The following is a 14,034-nucleotide window of genomic DNA, read 5'->3' as shown; positions in this document are numbered from 1 at the left end:
AAAGAGAACTTAAATATATCAAGTTATCAACCAAATAAAAAATTAGAAAAAAAAAATCTAAATATATTAAATTTTACAATTTCCTTCTATGAGTTTTTATATTTTGAAATATTTATATAATAGTTCGTTACAAGTTTTCATTATCTATTGTTAATGTGAGTAAATGTGACCGTTTTATTTTGTTAAGTTTGTATAATATTTTTAATTTATGCAATTGTCTTTGTTCTTGTTTTTATAAAAATATTTTAAACTAAATGATAATACTCAACTCATTTGTACTTTATTAATTATTGACCTACACACTCATGTTCATTCATACTTAACTAATCAAATGCTTCTCATAATTTTTTTTTTTTTTTTTTAATCAAATGCTTTAACATAAATAATACATTAACTTTATAACATGATAACAATACACACACATGCAATGAACCTTTTGTATTTCTTAAATTAAATTATATAAAATTATGTTATATTTATACTATATACACACACATTCAAACAAATACACATATACTATAAATTTATAATAAAGAGAGAGGCACCACAACTTATAAACATTCCATTTTTACTTGTAGAGTCAAAGATACCGAGATACTCAGAGGAAATATGAGATTAGATTCATAAGAATGAGATTAGAGATCAGATTAGAGAGAGAAAGTAAGAGTGATCTGTGATTTGTATTATTTTTTGGTTTTGGATTAGGCTGATATATGATTAGAGAGTCAAAAATACTTTTAAGTGTAAATTAAACTAATAATTTATATATATATATATATATATAGTTTTTTTTTTCAAGTTAGGGGGTTCATTTGAACCCTTAAAGATAATGTACAACTGCCCTTAATAAAACTGACGAAAGAAATTACATTCAAGACGAATGAAAGTTATAAAATTGAAATAAATATATCAAAAATTACATTATTGAATTGAATTTTGAATTAAGTTAGAGAATATAATTTATAATTTAGTCAAAAAGACTAAAAAAAAATGAATAACGTTAAGTCTACAATATTTTCATAAAAAAATCCTAATGTGGCAAGCAATTGCTAGTTGTAATACGAGTCTATTATTGAAATTATGCTTTTGCCCAGTAGCTTACCATGAGTCACGAAAAATTAGTTATGAAATTATTGCGCAAATATCGTGGCAAAGTACAATTTTCCAAAAGCTAAGGGAGCCTATGTCGATATATTGATAAACATTAGAGGAAGCTGGTTCTAACACTAGACTAGTAGAGTATAGTGAGTTTATCTTAGTCACAGTGAGTCCCAAACGCTTAGCTGAGAAAAATGTCAAAGCTGGGTTATCTCGGAACCGCATTGAGATCCAACTTTTCGGCTAAGGCGAGCCATGGCATCCCTGCCTCGTGGCTTCTTCGCGAATCGCCAAGAAGGTTCTCGACCGAGGCGGAGCAGCCGCCTCAGAATTCACCGATTGATCCATTTCTTCAAAACGCCACAGACACAGGTTCGGGACATTTCTTGCTTTGATTTCGCCATTTTCGTAATTTTCAGTGATAATCATAGGCTTAGGCTTAGGTTTTATTAGTTATCCAGTCTGGGTTTTTTTGGGGTTATCGAACAGCAGGGTTTAGGAGAGAGGTTTTAGGTTATGTTGTCCTTTTGATTCTGTCTGGTTGCTGAGAAACTGTTGGAAATGTTATAAAGAAAATAATAATAATTATAAAAATGATACACATAGCGTTTCACTGAAATGGGCAAATGGGGTTTTGGGTTTTAAGTTATAAATATTTTTGGCTCTGTTTGGTTGCTGAGAAAATGTATGAAATGAGCATAATTTAAAATAATAATAAAAAAGCCTTTTGAGTACACAAAATATATCATTGAAATAGGCATATAGTTTGTACTCTCTCTCTCTCTTGAATGATATCGGGTCTGGTCTATGGGAGGTTACTTGGAATTACAAGGCATATATTTTTGGCTATGTATGGTTGCTGAGAAAATGTAGGAAATGAGCATAATTTAAAGTACTGATAATTTTAAAAAATAACCTTTAAATACACAAAACATATCACTGAAATGGGCATATATTTTGTACTCTCTCTCTTGAATGATATCAGGTCCGGTCTATGGGAAGATATTTGGAATTACAAAGCATACACTGAAGACAGACATTATCAACATGCTTAAAGGGTGCAATTTGACCATGGATGATGTGAAAGTTAACTACAACTGGAGCTTTATGCCAATTGGAGTGTAATCTTCCCTTGATTTCACTTTGCTTTTTAGAATTTTATGCATGTAATTCAGTATTCAATCATGCATATTGTCTGTTTTCTGTTACATTTTATTGATTAAATAAGAAATGTGTTTGTATTATATCTTTCTGGAAGCCGATAGAGAATTCTGATTTATGCTTTCTGTTTGCAACACATTGTGCATTTGCGGCTTCTATTTTTTGACCTATTTATTCTTTGTTTGCACTTAGTGGATTTTACATGGTATTGTTTTGATACCTGGAAGTTTTTCTTGTTTCTTTTTCAAATGGTATCTGTTGCTATTATCAGGATGGTGCAATTTCCTTTTCGTAATGCCTATGATCAAGCTTTTAGGATGATTGGAAGGAAGGGTCGATTGTACAAATTGGAGAGGGTAATGTCACTATAAACACATTTGCTAAGATATGATTGATTAGGTTGTGTTATTATGCAAATATGTCTAGGGATGATTATGTTTGTTTTCTTGGATGTCAGGGTGATCGTTCGCAGTGGGACCTTCTTATGCCCTATAATGGAAAAACTGTAAGTCAAAGTTCTCAATTATGTGTGTGTGTGTGTGTTTTTTTAATCTTTAGTTGATGTAGCAGTTGTTCCAAAGCTCTATCTTGTTTTATGCAACAGAATTCACTTGTTGTAGAACTTAAGAAATTTAGCTTGTTAGAACCTAGGATGCTACTTCATCCACATAGGGCTAAATGTTCTCCTAATTTGTAGAATGTTGATTGACATCTTGAGAGTGGATCAAGAAATGGTACATTGATTCATGATATCTAAAGTATGGGTTCTGATACTGAGCCATGTTTTAGATGAATAGTTTGACTGGGTTATGTGATGAAGTTGTACGCACCTAATCCCTTTGTAACTTGAGAGCACAATGATGTTATCACCATGCTACGCCTCTTTCTGTCTCTAATTGAGAATATTCCAATTATGAACAAAGTCCGCATGAACTTGAATCTTGGATTACCATGTCAAAACTACTACTCTCTTGAAGAACTATTTTATTAGTTATGCAGATTCTCTTAACTATTTCACAAATTATTTCATAAATTGTTCATACATATGGCATATATATCCATGCTGAAGAGCTTATGGACTATTTTATTTATTTTATCTTATCTGCACAATTTCATGATTATCCCTGCTGCCGTGTCGACATTGTTAGTTGGTATAGCTGCTTATGTCTGAGATTGCGGCATTCTCTGCAAAGATGTTTTGACTTTGCATATTGGGTTTTTTGTGTTAATAATATGCCACAAATTTCCGGAACCTTAATTGTTGCAACAATATCCAAAACTCTTTGCAGTACATATGTTATCTGCATTTTATGGTAGATCTTTTTGAACTTGGAGACTGTTGGCTGAAGCATTGTGACTTTTTCTAGTATTTACATGAATATTTTTTTTTCTCTTACTGTACATCTAATGATGTAATTTTCCCTTGCCTACTTCTGTCAGGTTTTACTGCAAGGGCTACCTCGAAATGCTCTTCCAGAAGATGTGGAACGCTTCCTGACCGGTTGTGTATATGAAGCATCCTCAATTGAGATGTTTATGAGGTTTATGTCAATTAGTTTTTAAAAATGTTAAATATTGTATACATTTCTTCTGATAATTTTCTCAAACTGAATCCTTTTCTGTACCATTGCAGAGGTGCATTCCCTGATGCCATTAGAATGGCAACAGTAAACTTTCCTTCAAAGAATGAAGCAATGAATGCATTCATCAAAAAGAACAGAGGCTTCTGTCTTAATAATCAAATCTCTGTGCGCGTCCTCCAGTAATAGTTTGGTCCCTTTTGTCTCCTATATCTGGTGGTATTGGTCGGTGGTTTAAAGCAAGGGTAGGAATTGTTATTCTAATTGCACTTGCTTTGATTTTGTGCCTTAACATAGATAGGAAATTTCCTATTTTATGAGAGGCATTTTTCTTGGGCATTTTGAAATCAATTTAAATGTTCTGGAAGCATGTTATCTCTTACAGTCTTATTTATGTTTTCGTTGATTAGAGAAATGAAAGACTCTTGTTTTTGCACAATTTAAAGAAGTCAATCGCTAAACGCAAATTGGTAAGTGTAGGCAACCTTTTTTGTTTTCTTGTTCACAATTTTGTTAGTTTTATCAAGTGAGTACATTTCATTTTTGTCCTAAACTAATATTTGAGGATAAGAAATGAGCCTTGAAAAGCTATTAAGGAGATAAGTAAAACTGTTCCTTCTTCCTACATGCTCTCTTTGTTTGTCAGTTGAAACGGACTTCTGAACTCGTTGAAGCGAAGCACCTGAAATCAATATGTACGTTTTTTTTTTTTTTCAAATTCCATTTTGATAATCTGCAATGATTGAATATTACTTGGTCGACATGAAGCCATTTAGACGTTACAGTTTTCAATGATTGGATAATCTTCAATGGATGCTTCATAATCGAGCTTTTTAAGTTAATGTTTGATCTAATTGCTCCTGTAGCTACTGGGAATGAATTTTTCTATATGATTGGTGATAATGGAGGTGACAGAATTTTGATGTTGAGCCTAAGTGTATGTTTGGTTGGGGTGAAAATAGGGAGAGGAAAATTAGGTGGAAAATGACATTTTTTACCGTTTGGTTTAGGAGAGAAAACAAAAGAGACAGAAAAGAGGGGGGGAAATAATTCCTTTGGGCCCACACTTTTTTATCCTCCCAATTTGGAAGGAAACTAGGGAGGAAAAGATGCTAATGATGTAATTTACACAAATACCCTCGCTTTATTATACTCACCTACTCCTCTCATTTTTCCACTTTTATATAAAAATGACATAATAGTTAATGTTTATAAATTACAGTTTTCATTCTCTCATTTTTCTTTCCAACCAAATAAAAAAGTTTTCTACCCTCTCACTTTTTCACCCTTCCAACCAAACACATCTTTTCTATCCTCCTATTTTTTCATCCTCCCACTAATTTTCCATCCTCCTACTTTTCCACTCGTTCAACCAAACAGAACCTAACTGATTCCCATCGTTTAATCAGGTTGATGCAACTGGGATTTTGAATGATCCCATTAGAATCTCTTTCTAAGAATTCAGAAAATTTTGCACCATCCAGCTGTCCATGTCATGCCTTGTGCAATTTAAGTATTATCATAAATATCATCTGTAATGGAATTACTATTCCCATTTACGTTTGGTAACAATACAGGAGAAGAACCATAAATCTACAATTTGACACTATTTGATAAGATGGTGGAAATGCTTCTCAAAAAAAAAAAAAAAAAAAAAAAAAAAAAAAAAAAGAAAAAAAAAAGAAAAGAAAAGAAAAGATAAGATGGTGGAATAAAATCATGTGAAGTCAAATTTCCTAAAATATCTTTATCAGTAAAATTACATTTACAATTTCTATGGGTTTAATTAGCTTAACACCTGTTTCTGTATAAATTGAAACAATTTTATATTAATCTACTTGTCTTTTGTTAAAATTAATAACTTCATATATTTTGAAAAAGAAAAAAAGATTATAACAACTTCTATAAACGATGAAGTCTTAATTTGACTATTTGAATAGCATGATGTCATATGAAATAAGTTTGGAATTAATCTGTATGTGTATATATAAAAGTTAATCTTACAACCCATATAATTGACGTAAGTTTAAATTTCCAAATATATAGAAGGCAAGAAAGCATCACAATCATCTATAAGATTTAGGTTACTACCGTGCATCCTTGGCACAATGGTCACTTCACAAGTATGAGTGTGGAGTGATCATCAACTATAAGATTTAGATTAATACCGCGCACCCTTGACGATATGGTTATTCCACAAATATAAGTGTTTATGGAATGTGAGGAATAAAGGCCGGGGGTTTAAGTTTCCAAGAAGGAGTTTCATACATATATTCACTTATTAGATTAGGCTAGATTAGAATTTCTATCATGTAAAAAAAAAAAAAAAAAAAAAAAAAAAGATTTTAGATTATCCAACTTTTATCAACTACTCAAAAGTCTTATCCCCCAACCCCCAAAAAAAAAAAAAAATAATTTGATGGTTGGAGATGAGAGATTTGAACCTTAAATATATCCATTAGATGATGCCGATTAAATTATAAGGCTATTGACCTAAAAAGTGTCTCTTAATATGTCCCTTCAGGTAATATTCCTCTAATATGGCATGTTGAAAAAAAATATATCAATTCATGTTAACAAGCAATCAATTTTGTTTCCTAGTGATGGTCCTTAGTGGTAGGCCAAATACCTTCAAGTTTCAACAGCTCCCATTGATTCTTAACCTACATTCAAATGCTACTGCTCCATTGACTGCCTTGTTAAGATTGCTTAATGCATCATTTAATTGAAAACCAAGCATGTTTGCAACTTCTTTCATTGCTCCCACCATATTATCTTTAGTTCTTTCCTACTTTGACTTCTTTTCATTTTTCAAGCAAAATGTCCAGAGGGGGGAATTTATGTGGAAGTCAGGTGCCAATAAATCTCATTCCCCAATCAACCACAGGATCACGTTTTCATGCATCTCTTGATGATAAGGAGGAATGGGTGAAAGGGCTTTGGGCAATTGGCGACTTTTGAGTTTTGAGTAGTTGAAGAAAGTTGGATAATGTAATTTGCATAAATAAATATATAAATCCAAACTTGTTTTATAAGATTGAATTTTGACTTTAATGTTCATAAAAAGACACTATCAATCTTTTTCCCTTTTAATTTCATAGAGAAAATAATTTTGAAAAAAGGAAGTAATATTAATTTAAGAATTTTCAATTTATACATAATAAAGATCTTAAGCTTCCCTTCACTCTATATATAAATAAAGCTATTTTGTAAAATTTGACTTAAATATGACTTCATTCCACCATCTTATTATGTAGAGTGGAATACTATTTTGGGATTCTATCCCATTGTTATCACCACATAGATGAATAGCAGTTCTCATTCCAATTCAGCTTCTTATACTAAATTCTATTCCCATGCAATCACCATAAGAATGCCCTAAGATTCAGTTGTGCCCGCAGATCTTGGGCTTTCCTTGCTGCAACTATTAACAAATCCAAGGGACCTCTCTTTTGTCTAGTACTCCACTGATTCTACGGCAGCAATGTACTGTGTCTCTAGGCATTACATCATCACTCATCAGGCAGTATAAGGCAGGCACCTCAGTAATCTTGCTTCCAGACCCTTGCTAGTATGATGATCAACTTTCTCCAAAATGGTTCCCGTGAGATTGAGGACTGTCAAAACTCTATCTCTAGAGGAAATAAACAAATTAGAACACATCTCTGGAACATAAATTCATCGTGCAAGTGGTTCCATCTCAATGGAGTGCACCAGACAGGTCTGAACTCCAGTGTTTCGTGTCATTTGCACTCTGTTGTTGAAAGTCCATTCAATGAATGCAACATCACACTGCTTAAAGGCAGGTACTAAATACCTATGAAGCTGGACTTTGACTGGTGTAGACAACCACATCATGGTGCCATTTCTTAACTTATCCTATCAAAAATAAAGCATTGTCAACTTCCTCATGCATTTCAGCCTCATAACCTAAAGTTTTCATATGGTCTACCAAAATGTCCAACACAAAAACAATTTCAGCCATTCTAGGATTTGACCTGTCTTCTGCCCTAAATTGGCACACGCTATCTTTTATTTCAACCCAACTATACCCTGGTTTTGTTTTTAGCCCTCTATCTTTCATCAATTTCCGCACTCCAGCTGCCTGATCCCAGTACCCCACGCTGGCATACAAATTTGCCAATTGCACAAGGGTAGCAGAGCAACTTGGTTCCAGTAACAGCCTGTTCTCTGCGGCCCGGATGCCAAACCAAACACTCCCGTGAAGCCTAGAGGAAGATAGCAGGGAGCCCCATATAACAGCATTAGGATAGATAGGCATTTTTTCAATAAAATCTTTAGCTTCATCCAATAGCCCAGCCCGGCCAAGAAGATCAATGACACACGAATAGTGATCTAGATCCGGCTGCACACCCAGTTCAACCATTGAATTGAAGTAGAACCATCCTTCTTTAACAAGACCTGCATGACGACATGAAGAGAGGACACCAAGGAAAGTAATGGCATCAGGTTCAATGCTTTGCTTCTTCATTTCTTCATAAAGATCAATTGCCTGCAGTGCAAGCCCATGCTGGGCATACCCCGCAATCATTGAGTTCCACGATACAATATCTTTACCATCAATCTTTTCAAAAATATAAAGCGCATCTTCAACAGCCCCACATTTGCAATACATTGAGACGAGAGCATTAGCAGTGTGGATGTATGAATTGAAACCCATTTGAATTGTTTGGCAATGAGCACTTCTCCCATGCCCAAGAGCTCCACTACCAGTACAAGCACTCAGAAGACTAGTGAAAGTAAATTCATTCGGTTTCCACGTCGAATTCCTCATCTGATGGAAAAGGTCCAAACACACATCAACCTGCCACTCTTGTGCAAATGCAGCAATCATAGCTGTCCACGACACCACATTTCTCACAGGCATTTCTTCAAACATCCTATAAGCATTTTCTAACTCCGCACATTTGCTATACAGACTGATCAAAGAGCTCCCCACGTAAACATTCTCAACAAACCCAGTTCTTATTGCAGAGCAATGATACTGAATACCGCCACGCAGATTACGCATAGACCCGCACGAACTCACAGCATGTGACAAAACACTCGCGTCAACAACACTCTTCCTAGAATACGATTCAAGCATTTCATCAAACACGTCTGTGATTCCGAACTTTGCATTTGTAGCAGCAAAATCCTCAGTGGGTAATATGTTTTGAACGAGACGAAGGTGGGTTTGTCGAGTTGAGGTGACAGTACTGGGTTTGGGTGTGATAAGGTCGAGAACTCTCAGTGCTTTGTCTAGCCGCCTCTTGTTTTGTGGTGTGTGTTTCCATTTGTGTGAAGTAAAAGGTTTAGGCTGTGATAGTGTTTGAAAACTATGAGAAAGTTTCTTCCTGGAACAGCTTTGTCGAAGAACTCCATTCATTCCCAACCAAAGCTCATCAAGATGTATTGCTTTTCTTGACCTTTCTATTCATGCTTTTCAAGTTTGAGGTGAGCCATTTTAGGAAGTCGTCTCCTTGTTAGTTGTGTATGACTATGTAGTTTTTTTTATATATAGCTATTCTATGGTATGCATGAAGGGTGGTGTGTGTATTGTTGTAGGTATCAACAGAATCTCTCTTTTTTTCCTAGAGAATTCTTTTGTTTACTCCACTTGACTGTGATCAAATTTATAAACTCTATATAAAAAATGAGAATTGAGTTGCTTGTTTTTTGACAAAACGGCTTAAACGACATCTATTTATAGGGCTGAAATTACTTTGTTACTCCTAAGTTAATAAATGAGCTAAAAATCTGAGAGGCCATTTTCCTTTTTTTGTCATCAATTCTAGATGTTTCATGCCTTTTATTCTCCTGACTACACATTTTTGTTTTTCTTGAACTTACTTTGTTACTCCTAAGTGCATGAGTGAGCTACAAAATCTGTGGAGCCTTCTTGGTGTTTTTATCATATCAATTCTAAATGTTTCCCACCTTTTATTCTCTAGTCACACACTTTTCTTTTTCCTTTCTTATCCTAAATTATAGTCACTCATTTATATTATAAAGTATTTGGATCGGAATTGGAAAATATTTTCTTTTTTAGTGTTAAATTATTATTCTTAGAAAACTTCCAATCACAAATCTCAACAGAAGGGACATACCTAAATCAAAACCACACACCTCCTCTTGGAGGCAATTGGCAAAAGAATTGAAATTTTGTAAGAGCGATTTTCTGAAAATATAGCATTTATAAAGCTATTTGTCAAAATATAATACTTTTTGAAATGACGATTTCATCTTCAAGTCATGATTTTATGCTGAGGTGACAAGCAATAACAAAGCAAGACTGTCAACATATGAAATCGTGAATTGAATCCATGATCTAAGCGCGGAGTCTAATCCTAAATAACCAGAGTTTCATTTGAAGACAAATAATGGGTTGAACTTGAACCCACGATATCAAGACCACATGGGACAACAATGATTCTAACAAATTAAACAACGACACCAAAATCCGATACAAAAATCATCATCTTTAAGGGATTTGGAAGTCTTTACAAGCGTGGTATTATTGAGCCAAGGTATCATCGAGCAGCATCACTAGTGAGTATGTTGGCAGTTAAGAACTCAACTTGAAATATTGATTTGAAGTCACACTTCCAAAAAGTATTCAAAAAGTATAGTTTTAAAATGCTGTATTCTTTTACCAAAAAAATGCTGTATTCTTTAAAATAGTTATTAGCGGAGAAATTTTCTTTCAAATGGAACTGTTCGGTATTATATTTCATGGCAAAACTTTTTTCCACCATTGAAGAAAGACAAGCAGTATACAAAGTTTACAAACCACAAGTCAAATTACTAGTTTACGTAACTCTTATGGTACTACTATAGCAGTTGGAGGCTAACTTAGCCAAGGTGTGGGCTTCTACTAAGACAACTGCTGGAACCACAAAAACAATCACATGTAAATCAAAGTTCCCTTGTCATCTACTTGATGAATTCAATAGCAAACCCACAAAATAGTTGGGCACAGCAGTATATGACAATTTTGTCCCTTTTTCTAAGGAACTAATTCTTAAGAAAACGAGTTGCAGTACTCTTAACTGAATATAACAAATTTTTTTTTCTTGTTCATCATTCAAGATTTCAAGTTTCAACACAGGTTCCACACAAGTACTGAGAGTTTTGTTGATACTACTACATATGTGCCGCATTTGACAAGTTACAAACACAGAAAATACTATGAATGGCTACTACATATGTACTGCATTTGACAAGTCACAAACATACAAAATTAAGACACTACGAATGAGAAAATCATCAGATTCTCAGTTCCAAGATCACCACGAAACATTGGCTACTCAGATTTAGTGTTCTCCTCATGAGTCACATTATGTTCGTCCATCTCACAAGGCCAAATTTCAAATTACCAGTTTTGACAAGTGGATCTGTCTTTTGAATTCTCTTCATCAACCTTTGAAATTGTGCCACGAGTTAAGCCCAATGAACAGTTGAACTTCATCTATGATGCCTATTGATACTCCACAATCTTCTTACCCCTACTTCCCACATGTTTTACCCGGCGAGCCCGAGATTGAGCCACATTTTTGCCAGATTTATGAAGAAGTTTTTGGATTTTCTTGTTAGTCTTCAGTGCTAATGATCTCAGTGGAACTGTTATATCTAAAGGCTGAAGCACCTCTTCCAACTCACGCCAGTCAAGATCTTCAAAGTCACCATCTTCATACACCACCCTGTACCAGCCCGCTTCTCTGTCAAACTCGGTAACCACACCAGAAAAGTATCGATTCCCAAACAACTTCTGAACTACCCTTCCTTCTAACCAATCACCAAAAGATGTATTTCTGTTTCTTTCTGCATCATTCACCGTATTACCGAGAACAGGAGTGCTGTCAATTGCAGATACATTAGGGACCCCGTTAATGACAATAGCCGGTTCTCCTGGTAACTTGAAAATCCCTGTTGATGAAGACTCTGGTTCCTGCTCTGTGCTTGTGTTTTCCATTTCAAGCACTCTTTCTCACAAAGCTTGTGAAAAGAGAGAAACAGTATGTAAGAATAAAATATGATTATCAGGTCTTTTTGTAAGTACATAGATCAGATTGCCTAGAATGTGAAAAATCATAACAGTTAAATACTAACAAATTTCATCCGAGAATGAACAATTGGAAAGCATGTGTGGTGCACCAGGAAAGCAGAAGGCATAAACACAGTCCCAAGCAAATCTATAACTAAATTACAATTCACATGCATTAGAATAAAATGTTGAAATTGTGAAGACATATTATTATTTCACCCCAGTTCCAGCACATTCAAAAACTAAGTCTTGCTCATTCTGCTGTCATTTATATAAAAAAAAACCTCTTGCACCTTCACTACACACAGTGGCGGGTAATTATGGAAAAGTTGATTACCAAATCTTACAAAAACCAAATGAAATCCTAAGTGACCAAACATGATTGTAGTTATTTTTATGACAAAAGTTGCAACATACATATTTGCTGTTAAGTTTGTCCATCCCTGTACTCATTTTACCAACACACGGGTCAAAACCACAAGATGCCTTTAACTGAGGCCTAATCCCATTTCTAACTCACTAAAAAGTTCACCAGATATTTCCCAATTGCTAATTGACTTCATTTGTCACAAACATAGTCTACAATCTCCAGCTAATTCAAGTTTGAACAGAAGAACAAGACTTAAGATATCGAGTAAACATTGTACTCAAACTTACACAAAAAATTCCCACAAAACAACAATGGTGATAAATAAACAGATATCAAATCCTTAAACTGAATACTTAATCACACGGCATTCTATTAATCTAAACATGTTTTAATTTTTTTTCCTCATAATAAGCAACCAAATTACTCATTCTATGTACAATCTTATACTAACAAAAGTACAACATCGTACCTAAATCTTTTACCATAATGTTTGTTTTTCCACTCTCCTAATCCTAAAATTCTCTACACTCAAGTTTATACAATTATCAAAAAACCCATCAAAAACAAATAACATAGAATACATTTTTCACATTTCCAAAATGAAAGAAAGAAACAAAAAAAAAAAAAAAACCAATAATACAATAAATTGTAGAAAAAACTAAAAAAGCATTCTCTATAAGGTGCTTAGGTGTGAGTACCGTGTCGAAGTTCCGGCTATTCTGATTCTCAACCGCCTCCAGCGACTTTGAAACCCTAGAAAGCTTTGCCCTTTTTTTCCTTTTCTGGAAAACCCAGAAACCCAATAAACCCTAGAAAGCTTTATTTTGAGTCTAGAAGTAGAAAGCAACAAAACCCTAATTTGTTTTCAGGTGGATATTGTTAAGATGCTGAAATGGAAAGGGCAACAATTTTGAAGCGGAAGAGTTTTTAAAGTTTCTGGGTTTTGATAATACGTTGTTGTAATTTTCCAAAAATGCTAGTAAAAATCTAATAGCATTAATATTCATTTAAAAAATAAAACTCAAGTATGATATTTATAATTTAATAATACAAAATTCAATTTTATGTTTTTTTTAAAGCTTCATTTGGTAGGAACCATATATAAATAAGAGGAAAGTGGGAGAAAAAAATAAAGAGATTTTTTTTTTAATTATATATATTTTATAGAGAAAATAGAAAAAGTAAAAAGATAATAATGAATATCAAATTTTTTTTTGTTTGAATTTTAATATAGAAGGATAAAAGAAGAGGAAATTTATTTAATAATGATTAATATTTTATATTGAAAAAAAAATTATATTGATATATATGTTTCACATATTTTTTGTGGGGACCGGTCGATTAATGGGCCAGTGGGGTTCGGAATTGATTCAGGGTTGAGGGGCCTGAGGCCCACCCGAGGACGCCATACTCCTCGACATTGTGCGTCCGAGGACGATCGCGTCCGAGGACGATTGGGACGTGGTCTTACTGCGATCCAATCCCAGAATTAGGTCACCATAAAGGATAAGAGTAACCGACTACGGATGAAAGAGATAAGGCCAACAAATATCTGTAACAACATCTGCCTCCGCATTAATGACCTCCCAACCAACTCTCTGGCCGCATTAATGTGGAGGTGATATCCGAACAGTAAGGAAGCAGCCTTACAGCTGCCCATAGGAAGTTCCCAGGGGAGCGGGATGGGACAGAAAGAGATCCTCCGGACCCAACCTACATGTGTGCGGTAAGGATGGAACGCAAGGGGGAGTATATAAACTAAAAGGAAAACATGAAAG

At 34.3% G+C, this 14,034-nt stretch overlaps 3 protein-coding genes across 3 annotated transcripts; 1 reads left to right on the top strand and 2 right to left on the bottom strand.

Annotated features, from left to right (window-relative positions):
- The first annotated feature begins 1,184 nt into the window (after positions 1 to 1,184).
- On the top strand, positions 1,185 to 4,365 carry LOC115952187. The gene is made up of 6 exons (XM_031069265.1): positions 1,185 to 1,470; positions 2,084 to 2,219; positions 2,531 to 2,615; positions 2,717 to 2,764; positions 3,700 to 3,800; positions 3,893 to 4,365. Exons 1-6 carry the CDS (start codon positions 1,293 to 1,295, stop codon positions 4,023 to 4,025), a joined length of 681 nt encoding a protein of 226 aa, XP_030925125.1. The 5' UTR covers positions 1,185 to 1,292; the 3' UTR covers positions 4,026 to 4,365.
- Positions 4,366 to 7,013: 2,648 nt separating this feature from the next.
- LOC115952243 (pentatricopeptide repeat-containing protein At2g37320) lies at positions 7,014 to 9,495 on the bottom strand. Its single transcript, XM_031069334.1, has one exon. The coding sequence runs from the start codon at positions 9,226 to 9,228 to the stop codon at positions 7,714 to 7,716; it is 1,515 nt and encodes a 504-aa protein (XP_030925194.1). The 5' UTR covers positions 9,229 to 9,495; the 3' UTR covers positions 7,014 to 7,713.
- Positions 9,496 to 10,892: 1,397 nt separating this feature from the next.
- Positions 10,893 to 13,243, bottom strand: LOC115954223 (dirigent protein 17-like). The gene is made up of 2 exons (XM_031072133.1): positions 12,955 to 13,243; positions 10,893 to 11,837 (listed from the first exon to the last, which is right to left on the bottom strand). The coding sequence occupies exon 2, from the start codon at positions 11,812 to 11,814 to the stop codon at positions 11,320 to 11,322; it is 495 nt and encodes a 164-aa protein (XP_030927993.1). The 5' UTR covers positions 11,815 to 11,837; positions 12,955 to 13,243; the 3' UTR covers positions 10,893 to 11,319.
- Positions 13,244 to 14,034: the final 791 nt, after the last annotated feature.

This window comes from Quercus lobata, chromosome 7 (genome assembly GCF_001633185.2).
Source record: "Quercus lobata isolate SW786 chromosome 7, ValleyOak3.0 Primary Assembly, whole genome shotgun sequence".
Classification (NCBI taxonomy): Eukaryota; Viridiplantae; Streptophyta; class Magnoliopsida; order Fagales; family Fagaceae; genus Quercus; species Quercus lobata.
This window is presented reverse-complemented; position numbering and strand designations above follow the sequence as displayed.

What these genes read in the sequence shown, in the direction of transcription:
- LOC115952187 (XM_031069265.1), top strand. Translation starts at nt 1,293, where the DNA reads ATGTCAAAGCTGGGTTATCTCGGAACCGCATTGAGATCCAACTTTTCG. An exon ending in TCAAAACGCCACAGACACAG is followed by an intron (nt 1,471 to 2,083) that starts GTTCGGGACATT and finishes GAATGATATCAG; the next exon opens with GTCCGGTCTATGGGAAGATA. An exon ending in GATTGTACAAATTGGAGAGG is followed by an intron (nt 2,616 to 2,716) that starts GTAATGTCACTA and finishes CTTGGATGTCAG; the next exon opens with GGTGATCGTTCGCAGTGGGA.
- LOC115952243 (XM_031069334.1), bottom strand. Translation starts at nt 9,228, where the DNA reads ATGAATGGAGTTCTTCGACAAAGCTGTTCCAGGAAGAAACTTTCTCAT.
- LOC115954223 (XM_031072133.1), bottom strand. Translation starts at nt 11,814, where the DNA reads ATGGAAAACACAAGCACAGAGCAGGAACCAGAGTCTTCATCAACAGGG.